This window comes from Rhinolophus ferrumequinum, chromosome 21 (genome assembly GCF_004115265.2).
Source record: "Rhinolophus ferrumequinum isolate MPI-CBG mRhiFer1 chromosome 21, mRhiFer1_v1.p, whole genome shotgun sequence".
Taxonomy (NCBI): Eukaryota; Metazoa; Chordata; class Mammalia; order Chiroptera; family Rhinolophidae; genus Rhinolophus; species Rhinolophus ferrumequinum.
The window spans coordinates 52,456,006-52,471,136 of NC_046304.1; the positions used below are offsets into that span (position 1 = coordinate 52,456,006).

Below are 15,131 nucleotides of genomic sequence, written 5' to 3' on the forward strand. Positions count from 1 at the left end.
GAGGCCCCCCCACACATACCTGCTGCTGGAACTGAGTGAGGGTGGGTGGCGACTTGGGGACAAAGTCCTCGGCCCGGATGTCCCAGTCGTCCTGGGTGACCGCATGGCCGTAGAGGAGGAAATTCTTCATGCACTCCTGGAGGTTGTCCGTCCAGAGATAGGAGTACCTCTCGAAGGAGTCCTGGTATTCCTGCGCCTCCTTCATGGCACTGACGACCAGGTTGGAGATCTCCTCCCGCATATCTATGAGATCCCCCATGTCTTCCAGGTCTGACTGGAAGAGGCAGGAGAGAAGCAACAGGCAGCATCTTACCTGCGGTCACGACTTAGATTTGACCTCCCCGCCCGGAGCGTGGCTCTCTGTCTGTGGAAATGTCACTGACCTCTCGAGACCAGAAAGAGGGACATTGGCCGATCTGCAATGTTCTCCCTCTACAAGACATGCTGACTGTGACTTCTGTCTGGGGACCCCAGGATGGCTGGAGCGTCGATTCACTCATTCATTCATTCATTCATTCATTCATTCATTCGTTTGTTCCTCAGCCCCTGCTGTGTGCCAGGCGAGGGCATGGACCCTGGGGACGTAGATCGGGCTCACACAGGGGGTGTGGTCCAGAGGTGAGGTCACATGTTCATCAAAGAATCACAGAAATGAGACATCATGACTCCAGCCCTGTTTTAAGGTGTAATGGGGAAGAGGTGGGGGGATGCTCCCGAGAGCTGACGGACAGGTGGGCAAAGAGAGGAGAAGCAAAGCCCATGTGCAGGGAGGAAGCAGATGTTTAGGAGATGGAGGAAGTCTACCACGGCGGGAGCAGGGAGCGTGGAGGCCCATGCCGGACAGGACCTTTTGGCGTCAAATGTCAAAACCCAAACCAAACTGGTACAAGCAAAAGACAACTATTGGCTCACGAAACTGGAGAATCACAAGATTAGGGGGAGTATTAATGATGTTTTTTATTTTCTGTATCTTAAAAAGTCTTGGTTGCTGGAGAGAAACTTCCCGTCCCAGGGCTAGAAACTTCCGGTCCCAGGGCTAGCCAATCCTAAGAGAGCAAGGGCTGGGACGGGGGCACACTCTTCATATACACATCGACAAACCCACGTGCACCCGGTACCAGATAACTGGGGACACTCTGGGAGCCCAGAGCCGCGACATCGTGCAGACTGGCTGGCCCTGCGCTGCTCCCTGCCCCGCTTGGCCTTTCCTGCAGAAACCCCAGTGATGCCCCTGGCCTGGGCACCCCCTCACTCCTGCTCCTGCCTCCTGCCCACTCGCGGCTCCCCCATGCTCCTGCGTGGCTGCCGTGCCTCTCGGTTCTGGGACAACTGTGAGTAACACTGAGTGTTTCTTTCAATGGCACTGAGTCCTCCATGCCACTCAGTCAACTCCACAGATTACAACCTCGTGGGTACAAGTGAGACTGGGGACCTGCACACTGGGGTACAGCTTCGTCACCAGGAGCCTCACCCCGCTTTGCTCTGTCCTTCCCCAGGTCGGCTGCATCAGTAGGTGAAGCCCCCACGGCCCAGGATGGCTGTAGGAGCCCAGTGCAGGAGACACGCATCCTGGCAGGTCCCAGAGCACATGACAAGCCTGGCTCCCAAAAGCCCATCGCTGGGTCCCACATTCGTATGACTGGCAGCTCCCTAGTGGCAGACTCTGTTCTGAACTGTGGAACAGCTGGCTGCATGCACTTGGGCCAGGCACCTTTCTGTGGCCCAGAAATCCTCAAGCCATTTTCTCTGCCTGGAAATTCCTTCTCACCTTTAAGACTTGGCTCCCAGGTCAGCTCCTCCGGGAAGCTGCCCTTGACGTTGCCAGGCAGTCTGTCTTGTGTCCTCACCTCACACACACATACACACACACACACACACACACATTCACACAGACATGTGCACACATAGCTCTCTCCCTTATAGTCCACAGCGTTTTGCTATAAATATTTATTATAACTAATCTGGGCCCATTATCAAAAGTTTCAAACAATGCAGAAATATATGAAGTAAAAAGTCCCCTGTCTTGCCTTCATCCTCACCCCTTCCCTGTTTCCCAGAAGTAAGCACTCTTTGCAGTTTGGAGTGTTTGTTTAGGATGCACTCATATTCTAAGCATCGTTCCACAACTTGGTAAACACTTAATAATATGTCTCGAGCATCTTTCCACCCCCGGCTCGTTTTTTGTGTCTTGTCTAGATGCCTCTGAACGGATGGGCCAGAATCTATCGAACGACCCCTGTGTGGTGGAGGTGGAGGTCTTTTCCAGTATTTGTTTTACCGTTGTACAAGCAACGCTCTGACAAACACACCTCCTCAGATCTCCCTGCAGGGAGAGCTGAATTTCCTGTCATCTGCATCCTGGGAACGTGATCTGGCTGCATTTTACTGAGTGGGCTGCGTTTGATGCATTCAAGTAAGTAGATGGATGCAGGCGACAGTGGGAGGCACATGGGTCAAAATGCTTGAGTGCGGGGAGACTCCCAGCCCGCGTCCGGTGTCAGAGGGACTGAAACACCAGGAAGGGTAAGGGCCACCTGGGCGTCTGGTTGGGGGCGGGCAGGTGTCCAGTGATGAAAGCCAGTGGTCTGTATCCTGAGAGCCTGCTGGAACAGACGCTCTGGGCTTCTGGTTACATTCAGAACCACCATCACTTAGTGTAAAACACCAGGCAGTGCTGAGTGAGGAAGGCCATTCCGAACCAGGGGAGCTATGGTGCCCAGGCAGGGGAGCAGGCGGGGCCGCGTGAAGCCCGACTGACCTTGTAGTTCAGTCTGCTCTTCAGTCGGGGGATGAGCTTGGCCACGTTGTAGATGTCGTTGATCAGGCTCTCGACGAGCGCCAGGAAGCTGTGGTCCGCGCCGATCTCCATGGATGGACTGAAGACCAGCCCGTCGTCGTCCAACTCCATGTGGACCTCAAACAGCGGTGCGACGTTCTCCTGAAAACAGGCCATCCCAGGAGTCAGCCTCGCCCTCGGCTGAGCCGTTCTCAACGCCGGACGTTCCCACCAGGCACCATCCTGCGTGGAGGCCTAACTCCTGCTGGCTGGGAACACTGGTGGCCCCTGGAGCAAGTGGGATGAAACCACGTGCACAGCCATAGGGCCCCAAGCAGGTTGGCGTAGCCCAGGGCAGTGACGGTAAGTGGAGACCAGAGACCAGCTACCTCGGTTCAAGGCCTGAATCTGCTACTCCCTAGCGGTGTCACCTTGAGTAAGACACTTGACTTCAAATACTACGTAAAATCATTTTATAGAAGAGAGACAGTAATTGTCCCCGTCCATGGGTTCTTGTGAGGACTCGATGAACCAATACCACATAAAGAGTGTGGCGTGGTGCTGGCTCACTTCTGAGAGCTGGCAGCCACGCGCACTGTATGTGGTGGCGTCACAGCCAGGCAGGACAACCTCTGCTGTGCTCCCAAAAGGACAAGCCCGAATGGCCATCGGAGGCTCAAAAGCACGTAACCTGTCTGTTCCTGGATGCCCCTCGTGAGCCGGTAAGGCTGAGGGTGCCGGCCTCATTGTACGGAGATGGGATGGAGGGTACCCCAACACACCAGTGGTTCTCAGAGTGTGGGGTCCGGCCCACAGGCGGCCCCGAGCTCTGCTCCAGCACCACTCATCTTCCTCCAAACAGCCCCACGCTGGCCCTGGGGTGGCTGACCTGAGAGTCCACTTGTTTTCTCCATGGCCACGGGAGGGTGTTTGCTAGTGTCTGAGTGAGCTGGAAGTGATATGGAAGGTCAATTGTCACGGACTTAGGTGACCAGACCTTTCTAAAGCCTCTGTCTCAGGGATCTGCTCCTGTTACTTGCAAACACAGGGACTCCCTGGGGTGTTTTGGGGACACTTTGCTCTCAGAGCATCATCACGCTTTCCACTGTGACTCTCCTCGCTTTGTAACTACAGATTCTGACTTAGAACGAGTTAACTTCATCACTGGCGCTTTGCAGCATTATGGGTTGCCTGGTGAACCAGCACCTGGTGGTGGTGATGACGTCTTTCATCAATGGAATTTTGGGGTTGTGGTTGGTGACAGCCGGCCTTGGAGACATACGTGCTGGGCTCACGCACGAATCACCCTCTCCACCCTCTGTGGCTTGTACAGGGCACCGCGTGGCTCAGCCTTTCCCATGGGTGGGCTTCGTGGGCTGGGGGTCTTTGATCGTGTCCTACTGGCAGTATTCCAAAGAGTCGGGGCACCATTGCAATGAAAAGGGCATGGGTAGGGCGGCTCATCCCCGTGGAAACATCGGAGAACGTGCTGGGATGAAGTAACGAGCGCGTCCCCTTTACTCGAGCCAGAAGAGGGTGGAGTAGAGGAGTGGCTGGTACTGCACCCCCACCCTCCCCATCAGCGTGAGTCGGGGGCAGTGGTAACTGCCCTCCCTCACCTGGAAGCAAGGGAGGACGATGCTCTCGATCCCTGTGGGTGTTGTACAGCCCATTTCTGGTACGGCCGGTTTAAGGGGACCAGATGTCCTCAGTGCCTGGGGCTGAGGGGCGTCCAGGGTACAGGACTTTCAGTTTTAAACCTGGGACGAGGTCACCCTGGCAGATTTTAACCCTGTTTATTTGTAACATAATAGCCTATTCTTTCCTCAGGAAATTGCACACTGTACATTCCAGCGTAAGCCTCGCTCGTATTTCTAATACGCACACATATATACATATACACACATGAGGGAGCTTATGGCTACAACTTACATCCATAACCATGTTGTCCATGAAGTAATTTAGAGATTTTCGAATGAAATTGTCAAATTCGTCTAAGACCAGGTAGTCAATGTAGCTGACATAATCTCTCCAGGACTGGCTCGTGGTGTCCGCTCTGAACAGCTCTGCGTTTTCCTGCAAACAGAACCACACAGCTAGCGGCCTGACCTTTCACTGGTTCACTCAGTCCCTCTTTAATCAGTTCATGCAGTGACTCTCTGGGCGACCCTTCTCCTTGTTCACATACACCAGACACACAGCTCTGCTTTTTGCTCCTTGAACATGCCGGGCTCTTCCCTGTGCCAGAGTCTTCACACAGGCTGCTCCCTCCCGTTCTTGCCAGGTCTGGCTTCTTCTAATCATTTAGGTTTCAGCTCATCTGTCACCTCCTCACAAAGGCCCTTCTTGAATACCCCCCCATTCATCTCAGGTTTGGTTCACGTCCCTGCCCCCCCACCTGTATTCCCTCTAGCAATCCATTATTTGTGTCACAGCACAGGTGACAACTCTGAATTATTTTATTTATCTGTCTTTGGTTTGTACCTCCCCTTGGTGCCAAGCTTCATGAAGACAGGATGAACGGGACTTTCCATCATTGTATCTGCAGCTCTCAGCAGTGTGCCTGGACAGAGCAAGAGCTGGTGGGTGGGTGGGCGGATGGAAGGGCAGGTGGATGGATAGATGGGCAGGTGGATGGATGCGTGGATGTATGGATGGATGGATGGGTGGATGCGTGGATGAATCTGTAAGACACTGAGAGCTACAGGGGAATACAAAGATGAATATGACCCGATCTGTCCCCTCAGGCAGTAATAGTCTGATAAGGACGAGAAGACGCAGGCTTAAGTAACCTCAGTGTAGGACAACCAGAAATGGTTCAAACGACTATCATGGGAGTAGAGGCCTCTGGCAAATGTATGTGACAACAAAGCCTCGCCTCTCAGGCTCGCTGGCCTCTGCCTCACCAGGTTTCTGTCCTGCTACCCCGCCTCCTTGCCCACCGTCTTGCTGTGTTCTTGTGCTGTGGACCTTTTCCTAACTCTAGGCCAAATTTATCTCTCCTGTGCTCTGTTTTCAACACATCTGAAAATATTAACAGGCTGATTGGTTAACTCTTCCAAGTAACATTTTTGCAGTTTACCATTTGAATTTCACGGGACCTTCACGCACCATGGCAAAGGGGTTGGAAGAGAATCTGGAAATGAGACAAAATATGTTTGGGTCCAGAGAACTCACTCCGGCGGAATAACGACCCTCCAAGCAACGGAGTGACTATGAGAACAAGCCACTCTAAACGCTCCTCCCAGTGGGGCCTGCTGGTCTGTCGGGGGGTGGTGGCCCGCATTCAAGTCACGCCAACGATTTGCACCATGCACTGGGACACACAAACACTGCCCGAAAATATCTGGACCTCAAGGGAGAATTTTCCCTTTTTCAGGCCAACACAGAGCTCCACCTCTGACATTCGCCTCAGAAACAAAACACAAGCTGGATAAAACGGCAGCCCAGTGAGGAAGGCACGAGAACCCCACGCTGTCAGGAATCCAGGCAGAGCTCCCAGGAATACTGGGCTATGTGCCAGCAGGGACACAGGCCACGGGCCGTCGAGACTCTTGGCCGAAAGGAGTCCCCTGTCTTCCAGGCCTCGCAGCAGCCCACAGACAGCAGATTACCCCAATTTAAATGTACTGGCACTGACACACCATGCACACGTGTGTGGTACCCTCACTCTCCACACGCTGCTTCTTCCTTATGTCCATGGGTGGGAAAGCACAGAGGACAGCAGACCCACGTGGTGCTATCTCCCACCAGCTCATCCCACGGCAACAAGCTTTGTGGACCTTGCAGGAAGATGTCCCTTGTCTGCACCTATTTTGTGCAGTATAGGGATTCTGATGCCCTTTGAACAGAGGAGTCCAGCCCCAAAGGGCATGTTGAGGGCGGTCTGCTATTTTAATAGGACTCTGGGATTAAAGAGTGTCGATTCTGCCACCACTGACGTCGATTTGAAGGAGTTGCCAGCCCTCCCTCTTCCCTTCCTGCCACTGAAAGCCAGCGGGAGCTCCGGGCGGTTCCTCACCGCCACCATGGCGTGGATCCTCAGGCCGGCTTCCTTGACTGCGGTGTAGCGTCTGTTGAGGGTGACGAGCCTTCCGTCCAAGTCTAACAGGGCCTCTTTCTTGTTGTCCTTTCTTTCGAACAACGGGTTGGCCGACCAATCCTGAAAGGAAAACGAACGGGAGCTTGAGAAAAGCATCTGGAGAAAGCGCTTCGGTCTCACCCCTTCACTACACGCTCTTGGCAGTGAGTGAATTCTCCTTGTCCCTCGCTCGCCTCTGAGAGGCCGAGGCGCCGCCCAGGATGTTGACCAAACAGCCTTAGGTGATTTTGCTCCACACCCATCAGTGTCTTGAAGGGCAACGCCTGCCTTCTTCTACGTAACCTGTGAGGCTCATGGTGGGTTTTGCCACCTCTAGACCATCTCTGTGAAGCCGGTGTGAACGATGAAGCCTTAGCTCCCCGGCCTCCCTCCTCTGCTCAGGGTTTGATATTTACATGGGCCTTTTCTGAATTAGTTCTTTCAGGTCTGATGGGCTGACATGAATGGTTTCTTTCCCAAGAACGTGGTTTTCTCATTAAGCCAGGCAGTCAGATGCCACCCACTCTCTTGCCTTGGTTGTCAATTTTTAGATGGAGTCCTGTGTGGGGAGGCATGCACCTGGGAGAGCCAGTGTTCTTCCAGACGCTACTTCTGCACCTGAATACTGAGCATGCTGGCCACTCCATCCATCCAAAGTGACTTTCAGCCGCGTCACTTTGCAGTTGTAGCTTCTGAACGGCTATCAAGAGGAAGTGGCTGGGGCAGAGCCGTGAGGGCATGAGGTCGGCGTGCTTCTCACTTGTGACTGGCCCAGGGATGGTTCTCCCTGGAACTGGGATTTAGTGTGGTCCCCACTGAGTGGATAAAATGTCTGTGAGCCTCCCAGACTCATGTTAAAGCCCCAACCTCCAATGTGATGGTGTTTGGAGGTGGGGACTTTGGGAGGTGATTAGGTCACGAGGGGGACCCCATGATGGGATCAGCATCCTTATAAGGAAAGGAAGAAAGACTAGAACACACACACTCTCTCTCCCACCCCTTTCTCTCCCCGCCCTGTGAGGATACAGTGAAAAGGTGACCATCTACAAGCCAGGAGGAGATCTCTCACCATAAACCAAGTCTGCTGGCACCTTGACCGTGGACTTCCAGTCTCCAGAACATCTTTGCTGTTCTGCCGCGACGGAGAGCCATGTCAGAACATACCCCTAAACCTAATAACCTCGTCAGAGATGTGGAATCCACGAGACAAGAGACAAGGGGGCCAGACCCGGAGAAGAATGTGGAGATGCTGAGTTCCAGAACAGGATACACGTGAGTCATGAACTGACTAAACAAGGTGCTAGAGCAGAAGAAATGCTGCCGGTGTCAGACTGAAAGCACTCAGTGACGTCCGGGGAACATGAACAAAAGAAGACACGCATTTGGACACACTCTGGTGACGTTTCTCAACCCTGAAGATAATGAAGAACTTGACGTATCCTTAGCTAGAACAGGCGCATATAAAGAAACGTCGGGCCATCCTCAGCCTTCTCAACATTGAAGCTACACGGCAGGGACGTCCGTGGGCTGAGCTGTGTCCCCCAAATTTATGTGTTGAAGTCCTGACCCCCAGCGCCTCAGGATGCGACTGTGTTTGGAGTGTGGGTATTTAAAGAGGTTGACTCATTAAAACGAGGGCATTAGGGTGGGCATCCGACTGGCGTCCTTAGAAGAGTTTACGACACAGAGACACACAGAGGGACAAACATGTGAGGACACAGTGAGAAGACGGCCGTCTATACGCCAAGGAGAGAGGGCTCAGGAGGAGCCAACCCTGACGGCACCTTGATCTTGGACTTCCAGCCACAAGAACTGTGATTAAAATAAAGTCCTGTTGCTTAAGCCCCGCCATGTGTGGCACAATAATACAGGGACATTTCTAGACCGTTGAAAGAAAAGAACCAGATCAAAAATTTCTTCACCTGGACAGGATAGCTGTAGGTGAGGTGAAAAGAAAGATATTTTTGGAAGCGAGGACTTAGAAAGTCTGCCACCAATGTACCCTTTCTGAGGAAACGGTCCATTCAGATAAAAATTGCATCAGGAAAAAAGATAGTGGTGAGCAATGAGCTTCGTCTATAATTTTGAGTCAATCCAAGTGGATGGTGAGGAAATGAATGAGGACCACAATGGAGCAGTCTCACGCGGGAAAAGCCAGAGGCGTCTTGAAATAGAAGAGATGTGTTCTCGTGAAAAAAAGTAACGATGGCCTGGCTCAGAAATCCTGAAGTGTTTCAGCTCGGGAGCTTGTGGGGGTGCAGAGGGCAGGGGTGGAAATCAGCACGATCGCAGGCCCATCACAGTGGGGTGGCCGACCGTGATCAGCGTGGTGGGGAATCGCGATTATTTAATCACGATATATTGGTAGAGAAGTAGAGCTTAAACATGGCTGTTTTCAAATAAGTTGGAGTTCCACAGTGGACATTACAAATTGATGGGGGAGGGATTTTAAAAACTTCCTTTTGGAACAATTGCTGCAGATGCTTTTCCAAATCAGGGCGTTGGTGACAGACGCTTGGGGAAGCGAGTGGAGGGATTCCTCCGTTTCTGGACTGGGCTTGATGAAGGGCTGTGCTGCGCCTGTATTGAGTGGTGAGCGCTTTCTAGGCAGGCCTGTCTCCATGCACCTTTCCCCCCCGGATTCCTGGCGCCAGCCTGGCACAGAGGGGACCCCGCACACCCACTTGCTGAACCCCACAGGACAGCAGAGAACTGGGTCCGCAGAGGGACCAGAGGCCAACATGGGCGTCCAGTCCCGACCTGCAGACAGCATGTTCCCGCCCCTTTGGCACTTTCCCTGAGCAAGCGTCTTGGCACCCCTCTTCCCCAGGACCCCTGTGTGCCAGCCGCAGTGGGCTCACCTTCATGGCCTGGGAGATGGCCTCTATGTTTTGCTTGGCTTTCTGGATCCTGTTCTGCAAGTTGTAGAGAATTTCTCGCATCTCCTGAATATATTCAAACACACCTACAAGAGAAGCAGGAAGGAATCTTTCAAAAGGGACGATTCAGCTGAAAGAAAACGTCCCGTGGGCTGGCTAAACACTCGTTACAGGAGACGGTGCTTGGAAAATCCGTCTGGTCCCCTGGACAGTGAAGCAGAAGGCACTGAGGGTTCCCTGACAAGTAACGCTAAGGGGTGAGCACGTGGGGCCTCCGGCAGCAGGATCACCCTGTCCCCACACAGACGGATCAGTAATGCCACCAGCACACCAGGCCCTCCGCTGACCAGAACAGAATTCTGGAGACTTCGGCTCCTTTACAGAGCTCTCAGTGGCCTGGGTCAGAGCAGCTGGAAGGAGACGTATTCTTGGGCAGAAGTGAGAGAAAAGAAGCACGTGGCTTCTTTGCCCAGAAAAGACCTGGTGGACCCTAGTTCAGGTGTGAATAGTCCCGCCTCCTCGTTGGGACAGTGGAGGCAGGAGGCTCCAGAGGGGGGCAAAAAAGAGGGCAAAAGGCATGTCGAAAGGTCTTGGGGGGAGGAGGCAGGGCGGTAGCTCCCACCCAGAGTGGGTCCCGGTGATGGGGCAGTCGGGTGGGGGCTTCCACGGTCCCATGGTGGGGTGAAGGAAGGGGGCTCGTAGGCACACTTCTTTCTGTTTCTCCGACACCTGCGCTGAGCCGACGGTGACGGGCGTTGGCTGTGCCCTCTGCTGTGCCTGCCCACGTGGGAAACCACCACAAGCCCCGGCCTACATAAGCACAGTTTGCAAACTCGGAGATCCTTGGTGGTTCGCAAGGAGTCTTTGCAAGATTCCACTTGTAAGTGGCACAAATAGGCTGCCTGGGGACTGGGTGAGCAGGTGGAGGTAACCTTTACCTTTACAAACGACCCCACGGCAGGGGCGGGAACATGCCCACCCGCCAGAAGGCAGAAGAGGCCACTCGGCGTGTCTTAGGACAAACACTGAACATGCTGGACGCCCCCACCCTTCCATCCACCCAATTTTAACCCAAGGTGACACAAACGTGGCCTTGGTACCTTTGCCATTCCAGAACAATGTCGTTTCAGCGCCCAGTAATTTGACGTCGATTGCTTCCAATTCTGACTGTATTAGTGGAAACTCTTCATTCATCATGGTGGTCTTTATCTGCAAAACAAAGGTGACAGTTTCAGGGCCTTTGTTTCAAATCCACCCAGATTTAAAATTGTCTCAACGTAAGGACTTTTGTTGTTCGGTACCAACCAAACTCACTACAATTCATGCTATTTGACTGGGAAGTACAGGCAAATCAAATTTTGGATGATTTCAGCTTTCCAAATTATTCTTATTGCCAAGATTTATGTATATACTTAACATTTAATTATCTACGTTACGGGATAGAAAGAGAAGAGAATACGATAATTCAAAAACAGGGAATGTATAATCCAAAACTTTTTTTTTTTAAATTTGGCTTAGAGTCATACAAAGAAAACCAGAGAAACAGACGTGGGTAACGGGCATATCTGGGCTCAGCCCCTCTGCTTGGTCCCAAGTCTAAGACGTTTGGTTCCCCAGGGTCAGCACAGCAGAGTTAAAACAGCATAGGTTCTGTATAGCCTTGACACAGTCCTATCCTGCTCTAAGAAATTAATTTAATGCTTGAAAACCTCAATTCACAAAAGAGAAACAAAGGAGAGAGGTACAATTTTGATCAATGATTCCTTTAAAGAACACACACCATTTGGGCGCTAGAGTATCATTCTATCCAGCAACAGTTTGATTTATATGTAACTTTTCAAGGACACGTCTGCTCTACAGAGTGAGGGAAGCACACAGAACTAAAATTGGGTGTTAGACGCTATTTGCCTTTCCAAATAATTCTTTACATACATTTGGTACTTTAAATATTCCCCCCTAACCCCCCACCCAGCCCTGCCTCGCCTCACCAGTGCCTTCAAGTGTTTTCGGATGATTAAACACTTAGAAAAGGCGGGTAAGGGCAGAGAAATAAAGCTCGAAAGCTATTATTAGTGGGAACCAGACAGAAGCAGAAGAAAGCATCTATGGAATTACATATAAAGCAAGTCAACGTGAACTATGATTCCAGTTATCAGGGTTCGGTTAGCAAACGCTTACACAGTGCAGTGGACTCCTTCCAATTATCGGTGCCCTGGCTTTGAGAATATATCCTAAGTCAGATCATCTCATCACACGCCTCTTTTGTATGTTTGTAACTAAATCGCTGTCAACAGAGTTCAGGGGCGAGCCCTTCGTGCGGCATTTAACCAGCTGGAAAAGGGTGCTGAGTTTCTGATGACCGGACCCGGACAAAGGCCGCAGGGCCACCCCATATTCAGGACGCAGGGCCAGCCCAGCCGGGCAGCTGCGGAGGGAGTGTCCTCCCTCAGCCCACCCACATACTCAGGAGGGCAATTTATGGACTAGTCCTCATAGTGATAGCTCAGAGGAGGAGCTAAATGTTATTACACCCTTGTAAATGTCACAGTAAACAAAGCTCATGTTGATAAGATCCATTTAATACACCTGGTTATTATATTTTGACAGCCTACGTTATAAATCCACACCTTCAGGGCACTTTCCCCCGAAATGTGATCTGGGGAAAACCCCATTCTCATGTGTCCCTCAGAAACTCCAGCACATTCCGTAACGTCTTGTCCAGCTGGGGTAGTCCCCTGGGGGCCCCTTGGCAACAGAAACCACGCTAAGGATAAGAAGTGCTTCTAAAGGCCCAGGAGCATCTCCACCCAGCGTGGGGCAGGGCGGGGGCAGCGTGGACAGTGAGTCCCTGCGGGGCTCAGTCCAGCTTGACTTCCCTCCTCCCACCCTTGTCCTGCAATGTTCTCAGCTTGACAGCACTACCCACGGCGGTGACAGTACCACCCATGGTGGAATGAACCCACTTCCTGGGTTGGACAACATGTGCCTGGAAACACGGAAGCAGAAGATCAATTTTTTTGTTTTATTCTAAATAAATTTGGTTGAGATTTTTTTTCTCCTGATTGCATCATTGTAGAAAATCTTTTTTTTTTTTAAATTGGGGAATATTGGGGAACAGTGTGTTTCTCTAGGGCCCAAGTAGTTGTCATTCAATCTAGTCGTGGAGGACGCAGCTCAGCTTCAAGTCCAGTTGCCGTTTTCAATCTTTAGTTGTAGGGGACGCAGCCCACCATCCCATTAGGAATTGAACCGGCGACCTGGTTGAGAGCCCGCACTCTAGCCGACTGAGCCATCTGGCCGACCCTGCAGAAAATCTTTTGCACTGAAAGTAGCCCACGAAGATTTTTTCACTTTAGAGTTTTTCCAAAGCTTCCATTTTCTCTAAACACCATGGCTGGAAGGTTCCAGGGAGTGGATGGGCGCAAGCTCTCCGAGACTGAAGAGAGCTGATTATGGAGAAAGCTAATCCAAGGAAATGCACTGAAAGCAGACTCTGTTTCGTAGTTTGCAGCACAAATAAGTAATTAAAATTTTATCTTGAAAAATGAAATTGATGAAAATAATTTTGTTTATATTGGACACATTTTAGGTGGCATTACCACCATGCCCTCATTCTCGGAACGGAGGAAGGAGTGGCTCTGTGGTTGATTTTTCTGGTGCGTGTGTCATGGGGGCATGACCTATGTGCTGCCAAATCGATGTGCTGGTGTGAGCCGGCCTTTGGCTTTCCCAGCCCATCATGAAGGAGGTCACACCCCCAGACACAGGGGACTTCCTCAGGCTCCCCAAGGCCGCGCTCCCCATCTTTTTATTACAACCTTCTCGTGCTTAGCATCTGAGTTCCTGGGCTTGCTCAAATACATGGCCACCACCCCCACACGAGACGTCTGCAGGCACGTCCTGGGGAATGGAAACATCCTTTGGGTTCGCGACATGACTCCTGCCGCTTCTCTCTCTCACAGGAGGAAGGGGCAGGCATGGCTGTGCCCAGTCAATACCAACCCAGATGGAACTCAGCAGGGACCTGGGGAGGGAGGGACAGGAAGTGGACCGGGCTCCCTCTCCACGCCCTGGATGGAACTGGGCATTCTGTTCAGATGGAGCTGGGTCCACAGCCTCCATCAGACGGGCCAGAGAAGGCAACAGAGGCCCGGCCCCTGTGGCTCTGGGAGAGGGGCCCTCACACCAGGAACCTGTGAGTGCGGAAGCATCTCTTGGACAGAAGGAGACACAAAACACAGGGACAAAGACATTCTGGGTCCCTGACAGCTGTTCTGGCTGGGGACAATTGGGCTGCAAGAAACATGAACCCACTTGAGCGAGCTCGAGTCACAGGAGGGGGTGCTGCAGAGGGAAGCCCCACAGACATGGACGCATCTGGGGCCGGACCTGCAGTCCCAGGTGGGCTCCTCCTCGGGCCATCTGTGCCACTGCCTTGCTCCCTTCCTTCTGCTCACTCTCGGTCGCTCTGCTCCCCTGTAACTCCAGGGTGCATGCGGCTGGGACCCAATTCCAAACTCGCAGGATTCCCATTTTTGGGTTAGGTGTATGCAGCAAGCTAAATGGTTCCCCAAGGACGTCCACACCCTGATCCCCAGGACGTGTGAATATGTCACTTTACATGGCCAAAGAGCATTTGCAGACTTGATCAAGTTATTGATCTTGACCTAGGAGTGTGGACTGATGGATAATCAGGTGTCATTACAAGGTCTTCATAAGAGGGCAGCCAGATGAAAGGGAAGAGGCAGTGTGACAGTGGAAGCAGAGGTGGGAGTGATGTGATCCGAAGGTGCAGTGACGCGGCCACAAGCTAAGGAGCACAGGCAGCCTCCAGAAAGTGGAGGCCAGGAAACAGGTCCCCCCCCCCGCCCCTGAAGCCTCCAGAAGGAAGTAGCCCCACGACACCGTGATTTTATCAGAAGGAAACAGAGTTTGGACTTCTGAGCTCCAGAACTAGAAGATAATAAATTTGTGTTGTTTTAAGCCACTCAGTTTGTGGTGACTCGTTACGGCAGCAGCAGGGAGCTCAGACGCTGTCCACACCTGACTTAATCTCCTACGGCTTGGGCGGGGTGAAGGTCCGACGGTACAGACGGCAGTCTCTCCTGGGATCTGTGGTGGGCTCTGCACGAAAGGGGGTGCCTAGAGCTGCCCTCTGTGCCCCGACTCCACACTCTCCAGGCCCCTTTCGGATTACTGATTCAGCTTCCAGGGGTTGTCGTGCCAGGAGGGCATACTCTGAACAAACAGCCCTCCTGCTAGAAGGGACTGTCCCCTGAGGCTGGTCAATGACTGGGAGCTCTTGCTGCTCATCAAGCTCCTTAGGATGACTTGTCAGGCCCCAGGTCTGAAGAAAAGGAATTCCTGAGCCATAGAGCTGGGGGCGGGCCTGCCC

General features: G+C 52.4%; 1 protein-coding gene across 1 annotated transcript in view; it reads right to left on the bottom strand.

The window, feature by feature from the left end:
- The window catches only part of DNAH17 (dynein axonemal heavy chain 17), a 135,925-nt gene that overhangs the window by 73,292 nt on the left and 47,502 nt on the right, over positions 1 to 15,131 (bottom strand). The window contains exons 17-22 of the mRNA XM_033089155.1: positions 10,837 to 10,945; positions 9,719 to 9,822; positions 6,798 to 6,938; positions 4,709 to 4,852; positions 2,759 to 2,938; positions 20 to 274 (exon numbers count right to left, since the gene is read on the bottom strand). Of these exons, the coding sequence (XP_032945046.1) occupies positions 20 to 274; positions 2,759 to 2,938; positions 4,709 to 4,852; positions 6,798 to 6,938; positions 9,719 to 9,822; positions 10,837 to 10,945 (933 nt within the window). The remainder of the gene's footprint in view (positions 1 to 19; positions 275 to 2,758; positions 2,939 to 4,708; positions 4,853 to 6,797; positions 6,939 to 9,718; positions 9,823 to 10,836; positions 10,946 to 15,131) is intronic.